We start from the raw sequence: 20,885 nt of genomic DNA on the forward strand, positions 1-20,885 counted from the left end.
GCATTTGAACCCAGGTCTTTCCTGCCTCTCCAGCCAGAGCTCTTTCTCCATATTCCACGATGCCTCTCAGGTAATGCAAGAATCATTTATCCTCATTTTACAAATAAGAAAAAAAAAAGGTCAGAAAAGGAGAGTGACTTGTCTAAGGTCATATAGGTTAAACGCCAGAAGTTTGGGCCAGAGCCCAAACTTCAACTTTGTTCAGATTTGCCTTTTCTCTTGATCATGTTCTATTTTGCATCATATTTATTTGCACATGTGTACCAAATCCACCTATTTATTGCATTATAAATCCCTTGAGAGGCAGGACTGTATCATTTTGCATATTTATGTACCCAGCTCAGAGTGTATTCTTTTGCATACAGCGGGTGCTTAATAATTGCTTGTTGCATTGAACCAATCCAAGGTCCTCTTTTCTTTCTATCATCCCTGGTTCTCTCCTCACAGACAATCTTGTGAAGACAAAGCAGATGTTAACACCAGGGGGATATAATATCACCTCCCTACCTCCGACATTGTTGTAAGGATCCAATGAGATAATTATAAAGTGCTTAGTGCGGCGCCCAGCACACACTAAGCACTATGTAAATGCCGTGGTCGATGTTGTTACTGTTATTCATATTTCCGTTTTATGGAGAGGTACAGCTCTAATCCAGAGATATTAGACTTGCCCGAGACCCTGCTGCTAAACTAAACCAAGATTCCAGGTCACTTAATCCCCAGAGTAGGGATCTTTCCCCTTCCTTCCTTTTATCTTTTCAAATGCTCTTTCACATGACTTTAGTTACCCTCCTCTATCCTTTCTCCAAAGGAAAACAAATCCCAGCTCTTTTACCTTTCCTGAAAAGGCCTTTTGTCTCACCTCTTTACCTGTTTTTCTTCTCTCATTATTGTTGGGGGTAGAAACCTTGAGCTGAGCCTGGCTTTTGAAGAAGAAACAGTTGTTGGCGGGACTGTGGAAAGACAGGCACTCTATAGAATTATTCCAGTCATTCTGGAAAGCAACGTTTGAGAACAGTCACAAAACTGGTCTTACTCTTTGATCCCCAAATCCCATTACTGGGAATATGACTCCAGAATGTCAATGACTGAAATAAAGATGCCACATATAAGAAAATATTCTTAGCCACATTTTTTTTGTGATAGTGACAAACAAACCCCAACCAACTGGAAACAAAGTAGGTACTCATTAATTGTGGATCCTAGACATAGAAGGAACCTCATGGAGTATCTAGCTGAATCCCTTAATTTTACAGAGGAAGAATTTGGGACCCAGGGAAGTTGTGACTTGCCCAAGGTCCCACAGCTAATAAGCATCAGAGGAGAAATTTGAACCCAGGTCTTCTCATTCCAGAGCCAGAGCTATTATCTACTATATTACATTGCTTTTTCCACTGGGGACTGGCTGAAAAAATTGTGGTATATGAATGTGTGGAATTTTATTGCCCTGTAAGAAATGATGAATATTTTTTATTCAAATAATATTTTATTTTCCCCCAATTACATTTAAAACCAATTTTTAACATTTGGGTTTTTTTTTTAAGTTTTGAGTTCCAAATTCTATCCCTCCTTTCCTCCCTTCCCCCCTCCCTGAGACAGTAAACTATCCAATATATGTTATAAGTATGTAATCATATAAAACATTTCCATATTAGTCATTTTGTGGAAGAAAACTCTAAAAAAAAGAAAAAGAAATGAGGAATATGAGGAATTTGGAGAGACTTTGGAGGACCTTTGGAGGAATTTGGAAGGAACTACTGGAAGACCAGCAATGCAGTGCAAAGAAAGTCAAACTATGTGAATAAACATAAAGATTGGTCCAGACAAGATGATTTCATTGGTGTACAATGCCATGACAATATAATGGAAATGCTACTAAAAGACAGCTAACCTCAGATTCATTGTAATGAAAAATCTTGCTCCAGGAAAAGCAGAGACTGTAATACACCTCCCTCTTCTTGGTAGTGACGAGGGGCTGCAGGGGTGGGAAGTAGTATAGATTCTTGGACTTGGTTGCTTTCTTCTTGAGGTTTTGCTAATGTCTCCCTTTCCCACAAGAGCTAGGCTTTAGTGGGTGGGGCAGGGGAATTCTTTAGGGAATGACTGATTTTTTTAAGTCATCTATTTAGAAGATAAGGGTGAGAGGCTGGAAAAGAAAGGACTGGGGGTATCAGAAAGCCCAATTTGGTGCTGGCACTTTACAAATGTGGTTTCTGCCCTTGGAAGCTTACAGGCTAACACAGACTCAGACATACTGACTGACCCAATGGGGTATGACTATTACACAGAGCAGCCCACCATGAGCATGCATGCTGTATTCAACAGACAGAATGAAACCAACTTAGCATAAGGAGAGAGCTAGTCATGCACCAACAGCAAGAGAGAAGTACCTACTGTGTGTAGAGAGCATTGTGCTGACTAGGTGCTAGAGAACTAGATGAGACAAACTACAGCATTATAGAATCATACTGTCTCAGAGAGGGAGGAAGGGAGAGGAAATCTCAGAGAGATGACTCAGAGGTCACCTGGTCCAACTCCCACATTTTACTGATGAGGAAACAGGCCTGAAGAGGTCAAAGTGACTTACTTGTTCAAGGTCACACAGGTAACACTGGGATTTGAACCCATGGCTTCTGACTCCAAATCCACTGTACCATGCTACGTTCCATTATGTGGATAGTAGGAGGATAAGACCCAAATACAGGAAACCACAATAAAAAAAATTCAAGTGCAAACGATATGCTAGGTGAAATCCAGAGAGCAAAGATCATTAACGAGTAGAGGAAGTCTGAGCAGGCTGCATGGAGGAGGTGGCATTTAAGTTGGGCTTTAAGAATTGGCTAGGATAGCTAGTGGAGAGGCATGGGGAGGGCCATGCCAGGGACAAGGAATGGTGTAGACCAAGTCATGGAGACTGAGCAACACAGGGAATGTATGAAGGACAGTGAGTCTTCCAGTTTGGCCAGAGATGAGAGTGTTGGAGGGGAATGCTGTGCCATGGAAGGCCTTAAAAATTAGACTGAGGAGTGTGAACTTTATTCCAAGGGGACTAGGGAGTCACTGGAGGGTTTCGTGCAGAGGAATGACATGGGAAGATAAGAGGTAGGCATGGTATGAGAGAAAGAGTACTGGGTCTGGGCTCAGAAGTTGTAAAGTTGTTTCAGTTGTATTCCACTCTTCCTGACCCCATTTGGGGTTTTCTTGGCAGAGATTCTGCAGTGGTTTGTCATTTCCTTCTCCAGCTCATTTGACAGATGAGGAAACTGAGGCAAACAGGGTGAAGTGACTTGCCTAGGGTCACATAACTAGTAAGTATCTGAAGCTGCATTTGAACTCAGATCTTCCTGAACTCCAGGCCTGGTGCTACCTAGCTGCCCAGGGAGTCAGAGGACCTGGGTTCAAATCCAACCTCTGACAGTAATGCTTGTATGACCTTAGGTAAGTCACTTCACCTCTGGGCCTCAGTTTCTGGATTTTGTAAAATGAGGGAGTTGGATTAAATGATGTCTTACAAGGTCCTCCCAGAGTCAAAATCATGTGAGAAATGTCCTAGTAGATGTGTAAAGGATGGATGGGATAAAGGAGAGACTGGAAGCAGGGAATCTGTTGTAATAGTCCAGATAAGTGAGAATGAAAGGCCAGGACCAGAGGTGGTTGTAGGAAGAGAGAAGAAGATAGATGGAAGAGATTACAGGGAAGAGAGGGGCAACATCTGGCTAATTCATTGGATGGGAGAGAGGAGGGAAAGGGCAGAGTTCATGATGTCCTCCAGGTTTTCTAACAGGAGACCAGGTGAAAGGTGGTACCCCAGGCAGAAATGAGTGAAATCTGGAAGAACAGGATAATAGGAGGATAATAGCTGTTCCACACAACACCTGTAACCTGTGGGGCCTGCGGGGCTGAGGTCATGTGTGGGTGGGCTTATAGTCCATAGCTCCATTCTGAAGGAGCCTCACTTGGCAGTTGGATATGGAAGACCAAACTGTAGGATATGGAAGAGTGTTATGAAATAGTCCTCTACTGATTACAGGGGATTTTATTGACTCATCCTGGGTCCTTGCTCAGAAACAAAGGAAGGATGATATTCTAATCTGATGAAAAAATAAGTGTTATCTTTCATTGAGAGCCATTAATGGCTGATAGAGGCAGGTGAGCTTTAGCTCAAACAAATGGGAACCGTTGATTTTGGAGGGTAAACATGGATTTTAAAGATCTGGAATGTAAACAGGGCTTAATGGATTTGTCTGATTGTCCTGAAAATCACAGAATCATGGAATGTTAGGGCTGGAAGGGATCCTGGAGACCACTTAGTCCAACTCCCTTCTTGAAATTTTATTTTTTAGAAATAAGATTTATTGATGCTTTTTGGTTTTGAATTTTTTTCCTAGATATACCTCCTTCTCCTTCCTTTCAGACAAGGAGTTAGGTGGCATAACGGATAGAGTGCTAGACCTGGAATAAGGAAAAATTGAGTTTAAATCCCATTTCAGACACTTGCTGGTTGTGTGATCCTGGGCGAGTCACTTAACATGTCTGCCTATTTCCTGCTCTGTAACATGGATATAATAATAACATCTACTTCCCAGGGTTATTGTAAGGATCAAAGGAGACAACATTTGTAAAGTGCTAGCAAATATTATTATTATGAAACACACACACATACTGAATCCTCCCTTGTAACAAAGAAACAACAGTTAAGTGAAATGGGAGGACACAGTTGCTCCTAGTTTGACTTGCTTTTCAATTCTCCTCACCTACATTACTGTAGAGAAGGATCATCTTCCATTCCTCACTGAAATCATATCTTATCAACTAGAAAGCTATAGCCAAGGAGGGAAACCTCTTCTTTATCAGATGCAGCATCCCACCCCTTTCTGTTGTCATGAGGCAAGGAGGGCCAATACCAAGGGACTACTTAGGGTCTATCACATCATGCTAAAGCAACAGAGTCCTTTCTGAACTGAACTACCACCTGGCCTGAAGCATCCAGGAAGTTCCCAGAGGCCCAAGGAATGAGTCACCTTGTCCTTGAAGTCCTAGAAGTTTCCAGAGGAGCTCCAAGTTCTTTGAGACAGCCTCTTAGGTTCATTCAGCCTCAATGCAGGGGATTTATTTGGTCTAGAAATGTCAACCTTCAGAGATTTGTGAACATTTCTATGTCCCTGCCTTGGGCTCAAATAATCAATCAAAAACACTTATTAAGGGTCTATTACTCAACCTTTCTGGGCCTCACTCTCCTCATTTATAAAATGAGGTATTTGAAATAGGTGGCCTCTAAATTACTTTCCAGCTCTATGTCTGTAACCCTAGGACACTGCTGTGTGCCAGGAAAGTATGCAATGTACTTACATGTGTATACATACATGTACTTTCATGTGTATTTTTGTACACATGATATGGGTGTTTGTGTGTTTGTGTGTGTGTGTTTGCATGTATCTGAAGCCCAGCAAACACAGATCAGGGCTCTGTCTCCCTCTTTCTCCCTCCTCTCTGGTGTACATTCATGGCAGGCTTCCTGGATGGTATAGGTTTCATAGAGGCTCAGTTGGAGGCGTGTTTGTGCGGGGATGAACTCTTATGTGGTTCTGACTGATTAGGTCACGTATACATGGGGGTGATGGTACGTGTGTGTGCCCACTGTAGGGCCCCCACACACATGGGTGTGAGTTTGCATGTATGTGTACATATGCATTTGCATTCAAGCTTGCATGTATTTGTGGGCATATGTGTGTATGTACAGATGTATGGGTTTGCATGTCTGTCATCCCCCCACCCCAATGTGTGTGTGCAGAGTTCAGGTCTGTGTGTGTATGAGGTATGATGGGGAGGAGCAGAGAAGGAAGGCTGAATGGTGTCCATCGAGGAAAGGGGAGAAGAAGGAGGTTAGCATCCTTGCCGGCTTATTTTCAGGACTGCTATATTTGTCCACATCTGCTAAATTATTAAAGTCAGCTCTGCTAATGCTGAGATCTCACCAAGAAGCTCTTCCTGACCAGGGAGCAGGGAGGGGACAGAGAGGAGGAGGGAAGGACCTTAGAAAAGCTCTGAATGCTGGAGCCTCGATTCCTAACCTCTGACCTGCCATTTACAGGGTACTAGATAGGAAATATTTTTTTAAACAGCTTTTATTTACCTTTCATGTTTTATGTTTCTTTTAAAAAAATGTTTATTTTAACCATCTTTTTAAAAAAAAATTGAGTTCTGAATTCTCTCCCTCCCTCCCACCCCTTCCCCATCCACTGAGAAGGCAAAGCAATATCATATTAATTACACATGCAAAGTCATGCAAAATATTTCCATATTAGCCATGTTCCTCCCCCCCCCAAAAAAAAACAATAAAAAACAAGAAACATCAAGAAAGTTAAAAATTCTGCTTCAGTCTGCACTCAGATTTTGTCGGCTCTCTCTGGAGGTGGAGAGCCTTGTTCATCATGGGTCCTTTGGAGTTGTCTTGGGTCATTGTATTGATCAAAGTAGCCAAGTCTTTCCCAGTTGATCACTGTTACAGTTAGATGGGAAATCTGGCAGGAGGCCTGGATTTATCATATTAACATCTTGGAGGCAGAGAATCTTCTATTCTAAGGCTGAGCAGACTGGCTAGGTGTGCTGAGACAGGGTGACCTCTGGCAAGATGTGGGGACACTTATCGGATCTAGCTGGACAAAAGTCATTAGAATACTAAATATCAAAGAATAACAGTGAGGGTCTTGGCCACAGACTGTTGCTGTATGAACCATATTGAAAATTATGAGGAGATAATTCAAATATACATTGGTTTTGAAAGTTTTACAGATATTACCTTGTTTGTTTTTCACAGATGCTCTCCTAAACTCCACTTTCTAGAAGCCCTGAGGGTCCTCTCCTCCCAGACTGATTTTTTTTTTAACTAGGTAAAGAGGCCATTCTCTGCCTCACTCCTTACCTAGCCTTAATCACTGAATATGTGCTGCCTCAGTCAAACTGAGACGTGTTAAAGACCTTAGTTTAAAAAGGCCAAGGTCTCCCAATGCATCTGGGGCCATCTCCAGTTGTTCTGATGGATATCTGGCCACTAGACCCAGATGGCTCCAAAGGAGAAAGTGAAGCTGGTGACTTTGCACAGCCCTCCCTCACTTAAATCCAATTCACTTGCAAGTCATGACATCACCTCCCTGATGTCATGGTCCTCATCGAGAATGAAAGACAGACAACAACTTTCTAGATGAGGAAATTTGAGGCTTAAGGAGGTTAAATGATTGGCCTAGAGTCCTGTTTCCAGCAAGACCTCGAGAAGGCTCCCTGAACTGCTTGTGGCTGGGACCAGAGAGAGAACTGAATATCTAGGAGGACCCTCTAGGGAATGGCGTGTGCCCAGGAGGGCCTCTCATGGACCAAGTGGAGATGCTGAAAGGTGGGAGGAGCCAATGGGGGACCTTGCCCTTGCTGGTACTAAAGATATCAGGGCAGCAAAGAGACATGGGCACTGGGACAGCAATAAACATCTATCCATTCACTGGACCTTTGAGTCATGTAGACTCCCTCTGGAGGGAGGAAATAAGCATTTCTATAGCACCTAATAATGTGCTAGGTGCTTTTAACAAATAGAACCTCATTTGGACCTCACAATAATGCTATTATCCCTATTCTACAGATTCAGAAACTGAGGCAGATGGTCCCACAGCTGGATTTAAACTCAGATCTCCCAGACTCCAGCCTCTATCCACTGCCTCAGCAGCTGCCTTAATGGGTGAGGCCACCTCTGAAGGTGCGACCAACAGGGAGAGCTCATTACTTGATGCTTTCTGGAAAGGGAATGAGAATTTTTCCCTTGAGCCTATTGTGTGTTTTTCTGTTGAGTTAACTAAAACCTTCATCTATTCAGCATCTTGTTAGCATGAACCTTTGCAGAAGATCTCAGGGCTCCATGGGGAGAGCAAAAAGAACCAGATGCTCACAGTGTGAAGGTGAAGACATGAGCCAAATAGATTCTATGGGAGACATAATCCAGATATGGATGTTGTCTGGGTGGGCCCATGGGCCAGGCAATGAATGAATGAAAAAACATTTATTACTCGCTCACTATGTGCCGAGCATTCAGCAAAATGTTGGAAATTCAAGTAGTCCTTGCTCTCAAAAAGCTCACATTCTAATAGGGAGAGACAACACATATAGGAGATTTCAGCTGGAAGTCCCGGTGGTCCTCAGGGTACAGTGGCAAAGTAAATGATAATGCAGACTATTCAGTGTTGTTTCCATTGATAAAACCATATTTGTTTCTAATGTCTAACCACATGACAGTTAGATTGTGTATGAGAAGGGTCAGCCAGATGGCAGAATGGATATAGAATGCTTGCCCTAGAATCAGGAGGACCTGAGTTCAAATCCGACCTCAGACATTTACTAGCTGTGACTTTGGATAAGTTATTTAACATAATTGCCTCCAAAAAACAACACCAACAAAAAAGATATGCTGTATGAGAGTGCCTCTAAGATCACAGCTTGGAGGCCACACATAAGGGGTATGTGTGTCCCAGTAGCATGAACTAAATGACAATCCATACAAAAAAAGACCAAGGGATGGATACACATTAGGCAAGTCATTTAATCCTGTTTGCCTCAGTTTCCTTATCTGTAAAAATGAGCTGGAAAAGGAACTGGCAAACCATTCCAGTATCTCTGCCAAGAAAACCCCAAAATGGAGTCATGAAGAGTCAGACACAACTGAACAACAACAAAGGGGCAGAGAGGCTAGCGTAGCTAGGTCTGGAGTTAGGAAGAACCTAGTTCAAATCCAACTTTAGACACCATCTGGGTGATCCTGGCAAGTCACTTACCTTCTGTCTGCCTCCATTTTCTCATCTGTGAAATGGGGATAATAACAGCATCTACCTCCCAGGGATGTTGTGAGGATCAAATGAGAGAATATTTGTAAAGCATTTTGTGAATGTTCAATCTCTAGAAATGTTAGCTAGTATTATTGGGATATCTCCTTGTCCTCCAGGTTTGGAGAAAGTAAGGACAGACGATGCACAGGTTGGAGAGATGATGATGATGATGATGATGATGATGATGATGATGATGATGATGATGATGGTTACTACACAGCAGCGTATCAATGACCTGAGATCCTCCCTCCCCACTCAGTTACAGATATACAGCTTACCCAAGAAGGGCAGGGAAAGACAGCCCAAGACAGGGTAGAGGATGGAGGGAGCCTTAGAATCTAAAAAAGCAGAATCCTAGAATTTTAGAATGTTGGAACTGGGAAAGACCTTAGAACCTAGAATGTCAGAGCCTTAGGATATGGAATGTCCAAGCTGGACTTTAGAATAGAGAATAGTAGAGCTTCAAGGGACCCTAGAGACCATCTAATTCACCCACCCCATGATTTAGGGGACTCCAAATCTCTATCTCCTAAGCTTCCTCCTGAATCCCCTCCAGAACCCCCTCCCCCTCTCAACTAACCCCCAACTCCATCCCCGAATCTAATCTTGACTGAGAGTACTAGTCAGTGAAGGGAAGAGGGAGTTCCATGGTCAAAGGAGGTAGGGTGGGGGGTAGACAATGAAGAGGGAAAGAGACAAAAATCAGAGACCCACAAGTGGTAGGGGAAGTCCCAGATTTGGTTATATGAGAAACTTACCTGTGGAGCCTCCTCCCCCTCCCCTACCTTATGGCTTGGGTAGAGTAGTTTTTTTTTTCACTGTTATTTATTATAATGTTTTTAAAAAATTATTTTTAGTTTTCAGCATTGACTTTTATAAGATTTTGAGTTCTAAATTTTTCTCCCTCCATCCACTACACCCTCTCCAAGATGGCATGCAATCTGATATAGGCTATACAGGTATGGTCATGTTAAACATAGTTCCATATTAGTCATGTTGTGAAAAGAATCAGGACAAAAGGGAAAAACCATGAAAAAACAACCAAAAAAAAGAGGAAGTAGTATACTTCAATCTGCATTCAGACTCCATAGTTCTTTTTCTGGATGTGGATGGCATTTTCCATCATGAACCTTCTGGAATTGTCTTAGATCTTTGCATTGCTGAGAAGAGCTAAGTCTAACAAAGATGGTCACCGCACAATGTTGCTGTTACTGTATACAGTGTTCTCCTGGTTCTACTCCCTTCACTCAGCATCAGTTCATGCAAGTCTTTCCAGGTTTTTCTTGTAAGAAGCAAGTGCCTTACCAAGATCTCCATATGGCCATTAGTGAATTCAGGAAGAACTTAACTTTTATTTAACGTTCTTGCCAAAGGGTGACCTGGCCAGCATACCCTTGTGGTGCAAAAAATCCCCATAATCTTTTATCTTCCTGTCCCCAACACAAATCCCTCCTCTGCCTCCTCATTGGTTGGGTACTGCAGAGTTTACAGCCTATCTGAAAATACCTAAACCACCCCTGCCTCAAGTGGGTCTCTGTCCCTGTTCCCATCCTTCACATTTCCTTGCCACCCCCAGTCTCCATTTTCTTTATACTTTATTTGATAAAAGAATGGCAAGCCATAAATACCTTTAATGCTAACTCAGGATGTCTGCATCACTCAGATTTTATGATCTCCATAGGCTGAGAAAGGAATTTTCTCAGTTGATAAGAGCTGAACCCAAGGATATCTGTGTTTCCTCTACCATTAACATAAGTCCCATTATTCAAGACAGTGTCCTGGGTTAATGGGCCTCATCCTTAATGGAGCTCACCTGGCCTTGCAGGAAAACAGCATTCTCAGAGAGCAAAGAAGGGAAAGATCTGCTCTCAACCTCCCCACCTTCTCTCTCTACAATCAGTTTACTTCCTGCACTAGCCATCCTCGGTTTTGCAAGTCATATGTCACATGATTTCTGTGGAAACAAAAGTTCAATCATCCCTTACATTCTGAAGTCCCCCCACTCACCATTTCTTATGGAACAGTAATATTCCATTACATTCATATACTACAACTTGTTCAGCCATTCTCCAATTGATGGGTATCTCCTCAATTTTCAATTCTTGTCCACCACAAAAAGAGCTGTTATAAATATTTTTGTACATATGGGTCCTTTCCCCTTTTTTATGATCTCTTTGGGATACAGACCTAGTAGTGGTATTGCATGGCCATCAAAGGATGTTGAGGGAGGATGTCAAGAGGAGGGAGGTACAGGATATCCCCAGACCTCTGCTAGGATCCTCCTCCCCATCCCTCACCAGAGGAGCCATAGCTGAGCTGGGGTTGAGGGTAGAGGGGAATTTCTGACACTCAACACTGATTCCTAAGCTAGGGAAGATGGCTTTACCCTGGCCTGTGGAACTAAAGAAGAGAAGCCAATGGCTTGCTCACATGAAGAGACCAGTCCCTAGCCACATCTTCAGGTGGCTGACTGAGATGATCCCTCCAGGCCCTCGATTTCTCCCAGAACCTCAGAATATTTCTGGGACTTTTTTCCTGAATGGGAAAGAGTTAGTGTCTCAATCCCCTAATTGAGCTCTTCAGCCCTTAATTGAGTCCCCAGTTCATATACTGAGCCCTCATCCCACTCCCCTCACTAATCCCACCTTTCCCAGATGAGTCTCTTTAAGCCCCTTGGAGCTTCACTAAGCTCTCATTCAGATAAAAGGCCATTTAGTATTGGAGATTAAGCACTGTGCTAGAGTCAGGAAAATCTGAGCTCAAACTCCACCTCACATGCTTAGGAGTTACGTGACCCTTGGCAATCTGTCTCAGTTTCTTCATCTGTAAAATGGGGATAACCTCAAAGGGTTGTTAGGAAGATCAAATGATTACTGTATTAAAGGGCTTTGCAAACCTTCATGCATCTATATATGTTATATCTGGATCTATGTTATATCTGTTATATCTATATCTATTATTATTCCCCATTCTGAATGTTCATTCTCCTTGACGAGCCTCCATTCTCCTCCCTGATTCTCTATCCTTCATCCCAATCCCTCCCCCCAAAAGCTCCAACCCTGAGTAGGATGAAAATAACTGTCTGACTCATAGGCAGCACTTGTCACTCAACTCACTCTGTGAGAGAGACATGATTTGTTTATGCTCAAAGAAGAAGGCATACTGAAGAGAAAACCACTCCTAATCTGCCTGTGGCCACCAAGTAATGAACCTTCAGCTCCCTGAGAACTCATCTGTCTTCCTATACATCCTGCTGAGACTTTGTCCCTTCACTGAGCTCCAAATCCTCATGGAAATCCTATCCCCTCATTAATCCTCCATCCCACACATTGTATGTCATCCCCTGTCACTGAGTCCGTACCTTTATGGCTGACCCTCCAAGCCCCTCCCTCAACTGTCATCACATCATCAAACCCCTAGACCCGCAGTGAACCCTCATCCTATATACTGAGTGCTTATCCCCCTCAGTGAGCTTGTCTCCCTCCCTGAACCTCTATCTCTTCATTAAGCCTCCAAGTCCTCTCTGAATCCCCATCTCATACACCCCCATCCCATACACCTCCTTCCTTCGTTCCAATACCCTCACTAAGTCCCAGGCTGTCAACTAGACACTGAAACCAGTTTTCAGAGATCTTTGGAGGGTCATTAGCCTGGAGAAGATAAGACTCAGGGAGACTGTGTTCATTGTCTTCCAGTATCTGAAGGGCCACCAGATGGGGAGGGGTGAGAATTGTTCTGGTCCCAGAGGGCAGAACCCAGAACAGTGTTTAGAAGTAGCAAATTAGATGTTAGGCTCAGTGGCAGGACAAAATTCTTAATTAATAGAGCTGTCCCGGAGTGTAATGAGCCACCTTGGGAGGCAATGGGTTCCTCCTTATGGGAGGCCTTCAGGAAGAGACTGGATGACCACTTGCTGGGAATCCTATAGGGAGATTCCTTCGGGCTATAGATTGGGTGAGATGGAAGCTTAAGGATCTTCCATCTCTCAGATTCTATGATTCTGGTTCAGAAATCTTCACATTGTATCATGAGATGATGTCTGCAAAAGTACTTTGACTATCACAACAAAGGCTTGCTAAACATAGATAGGCTTATTCTTACACTTATTCTCCATAAAGCCTCCTTGATTAGGGGATAAAGCTCCTTAACAGTGGCTTGAATTCTTGGCCTGCTCACCTGGTTAGGTATTCCTTGGAGGCAGGTGATGCTTCATTTTTGGAGTATTCTCAGAACCTTCATGGTAACTTGCATATATTAAGCACTTAATACATGTCTTTTGAATAGCTTTGCCAATGTCAGTGACCTCTTTGCTTCGTGTATCTCTTCCCTGGTCCCACAGCTCAGATGTAGCCTCTTAGAGAAAGAGGTTGTCATGCCACCGTGGATGGAGGGCTGGTCACAGATCCAGGAAGACCTGAGGCTTCCAATACATACTGACTGTAAGACCCTGGACAAGTCATTGAACCTCTCAGTGCTTTAAGTGGCTCTGGAGGAGAAAGTGAGGCTGGTGACCTTGCTCAGCCCTCACTCACTGAAATCAAAGTCAACTGCAAGTCATGTCATCATTTCCCTGATGTCATGGTCCTCTTTGAGAACAAAGGACAAACACAACAACAACAGTGCTTTAGGTAACTCTAAGCTCACTAGTTGCAGAGGTGCTGACCTATAGTGGTAGAGGGAGTTTCCTTATGCAGGAGGTCCCTAGGTCTAGTCCGGGGTGGGGAGCTTTCAGCCTTGAGGCCACATGTGGCCTTCTAGGTCCTCAAGTGAGGCCTTTTGACTTAGTCCAAATTTCACAGAACAAATCCTTTTATTAAGGGGATTTGTTCTGTGAAGTTTGGATTCAGTCAAAGGTCGCAGGTTCATCACTTCTGGTTTAGTCCCTACATATCATCCCTCCAGATCCTATTCCTGACTACCCAAGACTCATCCAATCCCTAGGATTCCTAGAGAAATGGATAAACTGAGATCTGATTGTGGTATCTGGGCCATTGTCTGGCATCTGGCTCCTCTTCCCAGAGGGAGCCTTTACCTCCTGATGGCACTAAAATGGGTGGGGTGATTGGGAAGGTAAGTATCCCTCTTCCCCTGACAGGCCAGGATCTTCCCAAGGACAGGGTAGCACAGGAGAGAAGGTGACCCAGGTGTATTGGCATCTTAACTCCAGCGCCATGCTTTCTGTTACCAATGGCTGAGTATTTGTTGGAGATCTCACAATGACCTGCCTGGAGTAAAGGCTCCAGACTTGGCTTTGAGGGGATGGGAGGTTGCCAAAAGTAGAATATCCTTGAACTAGCCCAGTTCAGGGACACGATGATAACTTGCTTCTGAATCCTGACGATAGCAGAGGGGTATTAATCCTCTCCCATCAGCCTTTTCCCAAATGGGACCAAGTTACTCAAGCATGAGAAGGGGGGCACTTCTACCTGCTTCCCCAACCTTACTAGGCTTGAGGTCACAAGCTCTGGGAGAACTTTGTCCAAGTTCAGAATATAAAATGTCAGAGCTGTCAAAGCTCTCAGAACACAGACTGTTAGACCTGGATGCGGCCTTAGAGCCTAGAGTGTCAGAGGCGTAAGGACATTAGAATGTTGAAACATAGACCGTTAGAATACAAAATGCCAGAGGTAGGAGAGGGGCCCTTAGAACATCACAAAGTCAGAAGGGAAGTAGACCTTTGAACACAGACTACTGGGGCTGTAACAGTCCTAAGAAGATAGACTGAGTTTTGGTGGAGAATAGAAAGGAATGGGAAGGGGGATGGGGTGGCCAGGTAGGGCGGGCACCGGGAGCGGAGGTAGAGATGCGACTAAAAGGCCACGGGCAAAAGGACCGGGTCTAGGGAGAGAGCGAGCAAGGCGGGGCTCAGCGCAGAGGAGGTGATCCCGGGGCCCTGCGGCCTCTTTTATTGGCTCTGCTGCCCATCGCTCCGCCCCGTCCTCGCTCGCTATAAGAGGCCCCTTGGCGCTCCGGCCTCGGAGGAGGGTCTGTCAGGGCGCAGTAGCTTTCCGTGGTCCTCGCTCCGGTTCCCCCGGAGTCTCCGCGGCAGCTTTTTCCGGAGGGAGCCCAGCCAGGGGGCGGCGGGATGCCGGGGTGCCGCATCAGCGCCTGCGGCGCAGCGCCCCGCCCGGGGGAGCCGCCGCCCCCTCCCCCTGCCCTTCCCCCGCCCTCCTCTCCCGCGTCTTCGGACCCCGCGGATGAGCCGGGCTCCCCGCCTCCGTCGCCACCCCCTCAGCCCCCTCCGCAGCCCCAGCCCGCAGCTCCCGGGACCACGACCGCGACCGCGGCGGCTGCCGAGCCAGCGGAGAAGGGCGCGGGGCGCGGCTTGGAGCTGCAGCGCTGGCGGCCCGGGGGGCACGGCGCGGCGGGCGCGGCAGCGGCGGGCACCCGGGCGCTGGAGCTGGCTGAAGCCCGGCGACGGCTGCTGGAGGTGGAGGGCCGGCGGCGCGTGGTGTCGGAGCTGGAGAGCCGGGTGCAGCATCTCCATCGCGTCTTCCTGGCGGCCGAGCTGCGCCTGGCGCACCGCGCCGAGAGCCTGAGCCGCCTGGGCGGCAGCGTCTCCCAGGCCGAGCTCTACCTGGCGGCCCACGGGCAGCGGGCCAAGAAGGGGCTGCGGCGCGGCAAGCGGCCCCGCCCGCCGGCCCTGCTCGCCTCGGCCCTGGGCCTGGGCGGCTGCGTGCCCTGGGCCGCCGGCCGCCTGCGGAGGGCCGGGGCCGGGCCCGCCGCCGCTTCCCCCGAGCCCGACTCCCCCTTCCGCCGGAGCCCGCCCCGAGGCCCGGCCTCCCCCCAGCACTGAGGCCGCGGAGGAGGAGGAGGGAGCGGCTGCCACGGACGGACGCACGCCAGCTGGAGCCAATGGACGGACGCAGCGGCCGGGAGGACACTGCGGGGAGCGCGGGGGCCCTGTGCGGGACAGGCACGGCTGAGCGAGCTTCCCTGGATGGGGCGTCTGGCGGGCCCCTCTCCCCCATCCTCTCCCCCCTCTGCGGGAGGCAACTCTTAGAGCCACAATAAAGCTGTGGGTCCTGGGCCTGTTCCCCTCCCTCCCCACCCCACCCCCCGGCTTTCTCTCCGGGATTGGGCTTCGGAAGAATGGGGTTGGTGAGCGATGGGGCCCCATTTTGCAGAGGGGCAAAATGAGGTGGGTGTGGTCCCAGAGTTGCAGAAATGTAGGTTTGGGCGGCCCGGTGTGGTATTTGGGGGTCCCAGCTTCAGAACCTCATCCTCCTATCTGTGTCCCACTCCCAGGAGCTATTCGGGACAGCCTTTATACCCTTAAATCTACCCCTTGTTCATGTGCGCTTCCTGAGAGTCCCAAGAAGCTGGAATGGATATAGATTTTTGGCACCACTCAGATCCTCAGGGCAAAAGAACTCTAAAAGGGCAACACCCCCAAGGGTGGAGAGTTAGGCTTCGGTTAGGGGAAAGAGGGGGCTTGCAAGGGGCCGATAGAAGATCAGACCCCATCCAGCCCGTTAGAGTCTTAGCTCTGCCCTTTGCTAGATGAGTGACCTTGAGCGAGTCACTGCCCTGGTCTGAGATTTCCAATACCTACCTCATGGGCACGTTAATGAAGAAAGCACTTTGTAAACATAAAGATGTAGAAAAGTGAGATGTTTATGTCGAGTGAAGAAACAGGCCCAGAGTGGAAGGAAAGGCTTTTTCAAGGTCATTCAGCCACTTTATGGTAGAATCGGGGCTCAAACCCAGGTGTCCTGATATCCTAGTTAAGGGCTCCCCCCTCCCCTCTTCCGCTTTCTCCTGTTGTTAACTCTCTTCTGATCCTTTCCCAAGTGCCCCAGGCCTGGGTAGGCCCTGGGGTGCTGTTTGAAAGCTGCCTGGGGCTGCGACTATGCGGCTGGCTTGCACCTGAGCCAAGTCCTGGGGCCTTCCTCAATTCTCTTGGGCCCCCTTGCTCTGAGCCCTCCTGCCTGGTAACTTCCAGCAGAGGATGAGCACAGTGCAGAGCTGGCATCCTCTGGCAGGGGAGGCTGAGCCAGGGCCCACTGGGGCAGACCTGGAAAACTCCCTGCATTCACTGTCCTAGGTAGGGGCTTTGAACCTTCATGGCCTGCCTCTCCTCCATCATCTTCTGGATACTGAGCTGATGTGGGGGTTGGAGGCAAAGAGGTGAGCCCCTTGGGGGAAGGGAAAGAGAAGGAATACCTTGGACAAGACACTTTCTAGGCCTGTCTCTTGCCCCTTCCACCCTGGGGGGCTGGGAGGGTGTGCAGAAGCACACAAGATGAAGGCAAACTAAAGGCAGGAGCTTTTTATCTCAGAAGACTTGGGCTCAAATCTTGGCTTTCTGTATGGTGCTAGCTGCGTGACCTCTCCAAGTGGTTCAGCCTCTCTGAGCCTCTGTTTCCTCACCTGCTAAATGCTTCCGGTTCTAACCTGCTCTGTTCTGAAGTCTTTTCCTGCTCTGAAATAATTCTATAAAAGCACTTCTGTCTGAGTTTCAATGTGTTCTGCGAAATGAAGGAGTTGGATCCAATGATCTGTGAGCTCCTCTTGGCATCTGACATTGTGATTTTCTAATCCCCCTGTAGGGATGAGGAAGTGGGAGAGAGTGGTCATCAGCTCCCCCAGAGGTTTTCCTTTAATGGTATAAAGTGGTTTGCCCGGCATCTGATCCTCCCTTTCTCCAGGATTTATTTGTTAATCAGCTTTGGCTGGATTAGAGGGAGAACTTTGTGCCCCAGGATTACTGGGACAGAGCTCATCTGAGAAGAATCAGGGTGTGCATTTCTGTCTACGAAGTGGACACTGAGAAGCTGGCCCCACCCCCTGCTGTGCCATCAGGCTTCAGGTTCACTTTGGCACACTCTCCTGGCACCGCCATTTGTAGTTCCCTCCTTCCCTTCCTCACCTTGAAAGGTTACATAATAGCTCACGTTTTCTGTGATGTGCAAAATGCCTTCCATAGAACAACCCTGTGAGAGAGATGTCATGGGGTCATAAGATCTATAGAACAGGAAGGGACCTTGAAGTCACCTAGTCCAGCTCCTTTTTAAAAATGGATAAACTGAGGCCCAGTGAGATCAAATGACTTGTCCAAGGTCACATGAATAATGACAGGATCTACTCAGGTAGCATTTTATAGAGAAGGAGAGTGATGAGAAGTGACCAGAGGCATGAACATATGGTGGGGGCGGGGAGGGGGAATCAAGTTTGAATGCATTATCTCCAAACTCCAAATCTGGTTCTCCTCAGTAATACAGGGGCTTTGTGAAGTATTCAGGACAAGTGTTCAGACATCCCTGTTTTATAGACAAGGAAACTGATGTGCTTGGTCATAGCAAATGGAATCTGGCTCTTCTGGTGTCAAGCCCACTGCTTGCCCCATTATTTCTTCTCTAGTTCCCAGAGGCCAACCCTCCTACCACTAGCTCACCCTCTTCTCCCCTAAACCCCATCCCAAGTGCAGAAGACCTGTACCCTCTGAGTCTGAGTCCTTCCAAAGCCTATTTCCTTCTGCAACATACTTCTCGGAGCTTTCACCCCAACCACCTTCTGGAGGCCCAGGGAGTGGACTGATGGACCCCCCTCGAACTGACACTAGGTAGCATAAGTCTGCTTCTTATGGGTACACGATTTTGAACATGAAGGAGATTTTTGATTACCTTAGATTATGGAATGAAAGACCAGGGAGTGACTTTAGAATGTTAGATCTGGAAAGGAGACTTTAGGCTTCATCTGATCGGTCCTTCCTCATTTTACAGATGAGAAAACTGAGACCCAGACTCCAGGACTGACTTTCCTGAGGTCGTTTTTGAGCCCTAGCACTGACTCCATATCCCACACTAGTTGTCGGCCTAGTCACTTTTGGACCTAAGTGATCCAGGCTCTCAGGAGGTACATGAGGTCCCTCTGGGGCCCTTGCTCTTTCGTTTGAGGGTCTGGAGGCTGGCTGTGCCAGCCGCCTCCCCAAACAAATACAGCCATTTGCAACTGACCCTTCTGTTGTTCCCAGCTCCTATATTCACCTTCCCAAGGGAGTCTGCTCCAGTCCTGCCCCTCCCCCCATCCCAAGTCTAGATCCCTTTGTGTGATACTAAGGACTAGCAGCAACCTTAGCTCTGGCAAAGCCCCAGGTGGGGGCACAGCTTCTGCTGACCCCACCACAAATGTTCCATATGAGCCCTCCAGGCTGAGAAGGTGACCTGGCTTGACAGAGCCCCTGTCGTCCACTGGACACTCTAGCAGTGGCCCCTTCTCTGAATAGAGGCCATTTCTGCCTAACAATTTTTTAGCCAGATTGTTATAGGATGGGGGAGGGGTGAATGCTTTCAAAGGGATCCATGACTAGGCATGGGGAGGGAGGTATCAGAGACTTGCTCAAAGTTACTCGTGGCCCTTGGATATTAAACAAATATGTGAAACACCCACTGTGTGCAGAGGTCTGTGCTCGATACCTAGGAAAGTAAAAGGTCTGGTTATGATCTCTGCTCCCATAGAGCTTACAGTCTAGTGGGGGGGCAGGCTGTGTTATCCATAGTGTCAAACCCAGTGCCTTGCATCTAGTAGGCACTTAATAAATGTATATTGGATGGGTTCCAGGGGTGGGGAACCTACGGCCTCAAGGCCACATGTGGCCCTCTAGGTCCTCAAATGAGGCCCTTTGACTGAATCCAAACTTCACAGAACAAAGATTTGACTGAACTTGAGGACCTAGAGGGCACAAGTGACCTGGAGGCCACAGGTTCCCCACCCCCCTGGTTAGGCTATAGGACAAACAAGTAGCACCCCTTGTCAAGTCTGCCTCTTAGCTATTGTATGGGAAAAGCCGTGGGTTTAGATTCAGAAGACCTGAGTTCAAATCCTGGTTCTGCCACCTGTGTGATCTTAGGTAAGTCCTTTAACCTTTCTCTGGTTAGTCACCTGACTCAGTAAAATGAGAGGCATTGAATCTGGTGCTCTCTGGGGTCCCTTGCAGCTCTGGAGTGATGATCCTATAAGTAGGCGGCATTCCCACATCACCCTGCCAGATTCCTTTGAGCCTCATCTGTCTTTGGGTACAGTGCCCTGCTTTAGCTTGTCCCTCCTCTGGTCCCACCTTCATCGAAGGCAGCAAGAGACTGAGCAGTCTTCTATCTAGTCTAACCTCTTCATTTTACAGATGTGGAGGCCAAGGAAGGGTAAATGACTTACTTGCCTGAGGCCACAGCTAGCATCAGAGATCTCTATTGCCTCTGTGTCCCTTACGCCATCCCCATAGCCTCAAAGCGGGCTCTCTGTCCACACAGATGCACTTGTATCTTTCTGTCCTGGATCTAGGGTTTTGTTTCTCCCAGGATGTGGGCAGTGTTTTTCCCTTCTGACACCCTGATGAAACCACCTTCCCTCCCACCTCCACTCCTGACGGGGGAGATTGCAAGCATACAAGAACCCTGTATTTCTCCAGCATTCAGCCCAGGGCTCTGCCCTCAATGCAGGGGCCACCTAGTCTCTGGGCCAATGCTGATCAAGCACTGAGGGTCAACTGTAGCTTAAGCTGTGCTGCTGTATCCCCTAAGACACAAGGCAACCCTTTTCACCCTCTGATGCCCCCTGGCCTGCTGGGTTCCAGCTCCAGGGGTGCAGAGCAGCCCTGCCTGCCTATTACCCCCCAACTTTGAACCCCAGGGAGCCAATACTGCAGCCAGAAAGGATGGACACATCTTTCCAGCCTGAGCAAGGTCACTGGTGAAGGGACAGTGCTGGTCTTCAGGGCAGTGTCTATATTACAGACAAAAGAAAACAAGATGGGTTTAGGTTGGTTGCTATCATAGGAAGAGACTGAGGTTAGACATTGATAGAGAATTTCTAGATTCTTGGGAGAACTGGGAGCTCAGAAAAAGAAGGTGAAGTCATGCTGCAGAGATGTTATGGTCTCTTCTCTTGGCTGTGCTTGAGAATTAGAGACCCATCCCACAACCCTCCAGCTCCCCATACCCCCTCTGCCTCAGGAGTCTCCCTCCTTCCCTACCAACGCCCATGCAGGCTCTCCCAGCTCAGGACTGGTTTCTCCTCTCCTGC

At 47.3% G+C, this 20,885-nt stretch overlaps 1 protein-coding gene across 1 annotated transcript; it reads left to right on the forward strand.

Annotated features, from left to right (window-relative positions):
* Nucleotides 1–14,949: 14,949 nt before the first annotated feature.
* Nucleotides 14,950–15,660, forward strand: TRNP1 (TMF1 regulated nuclear protein 1). The gene has a single exon (XM_036746361.1). It carries the CDS (start codon nucleotides 14,950–14,952, stop codon nucleotides 15,658–15,660), a length of 711 nt encoding a protein of 236 aa, XP_036602256.1.
* Nucleotides 15,661–20,885: the final 5,225 nt, after the last annotated feature.

This window comes from Trichosurus vulpecula, chromosome 2 (genome assembly GCF_011100635.1).
Source record: "Trichosurus vulpecula isolate mTriVul1 chromosome 2, mTriVul1.pri, whole genome shotgun sequence".
Lineage (NCBI taxonomy): Eukaryota > Metazoa > Chordata > Mammalia > Diprotodontia > Phalangeridae > Trichosurus > Trichosurus vulpecula.

Excerpts from the sequence above, each read along its gene's own strand:
- TRNP1 (XM_036746361.1), top strand. The coding sequence starts at position 14,950 with ATGCCGGGGTGCCGCATCAGCGCCTGCGGCGCAGCGCCCCGCCCGGGG.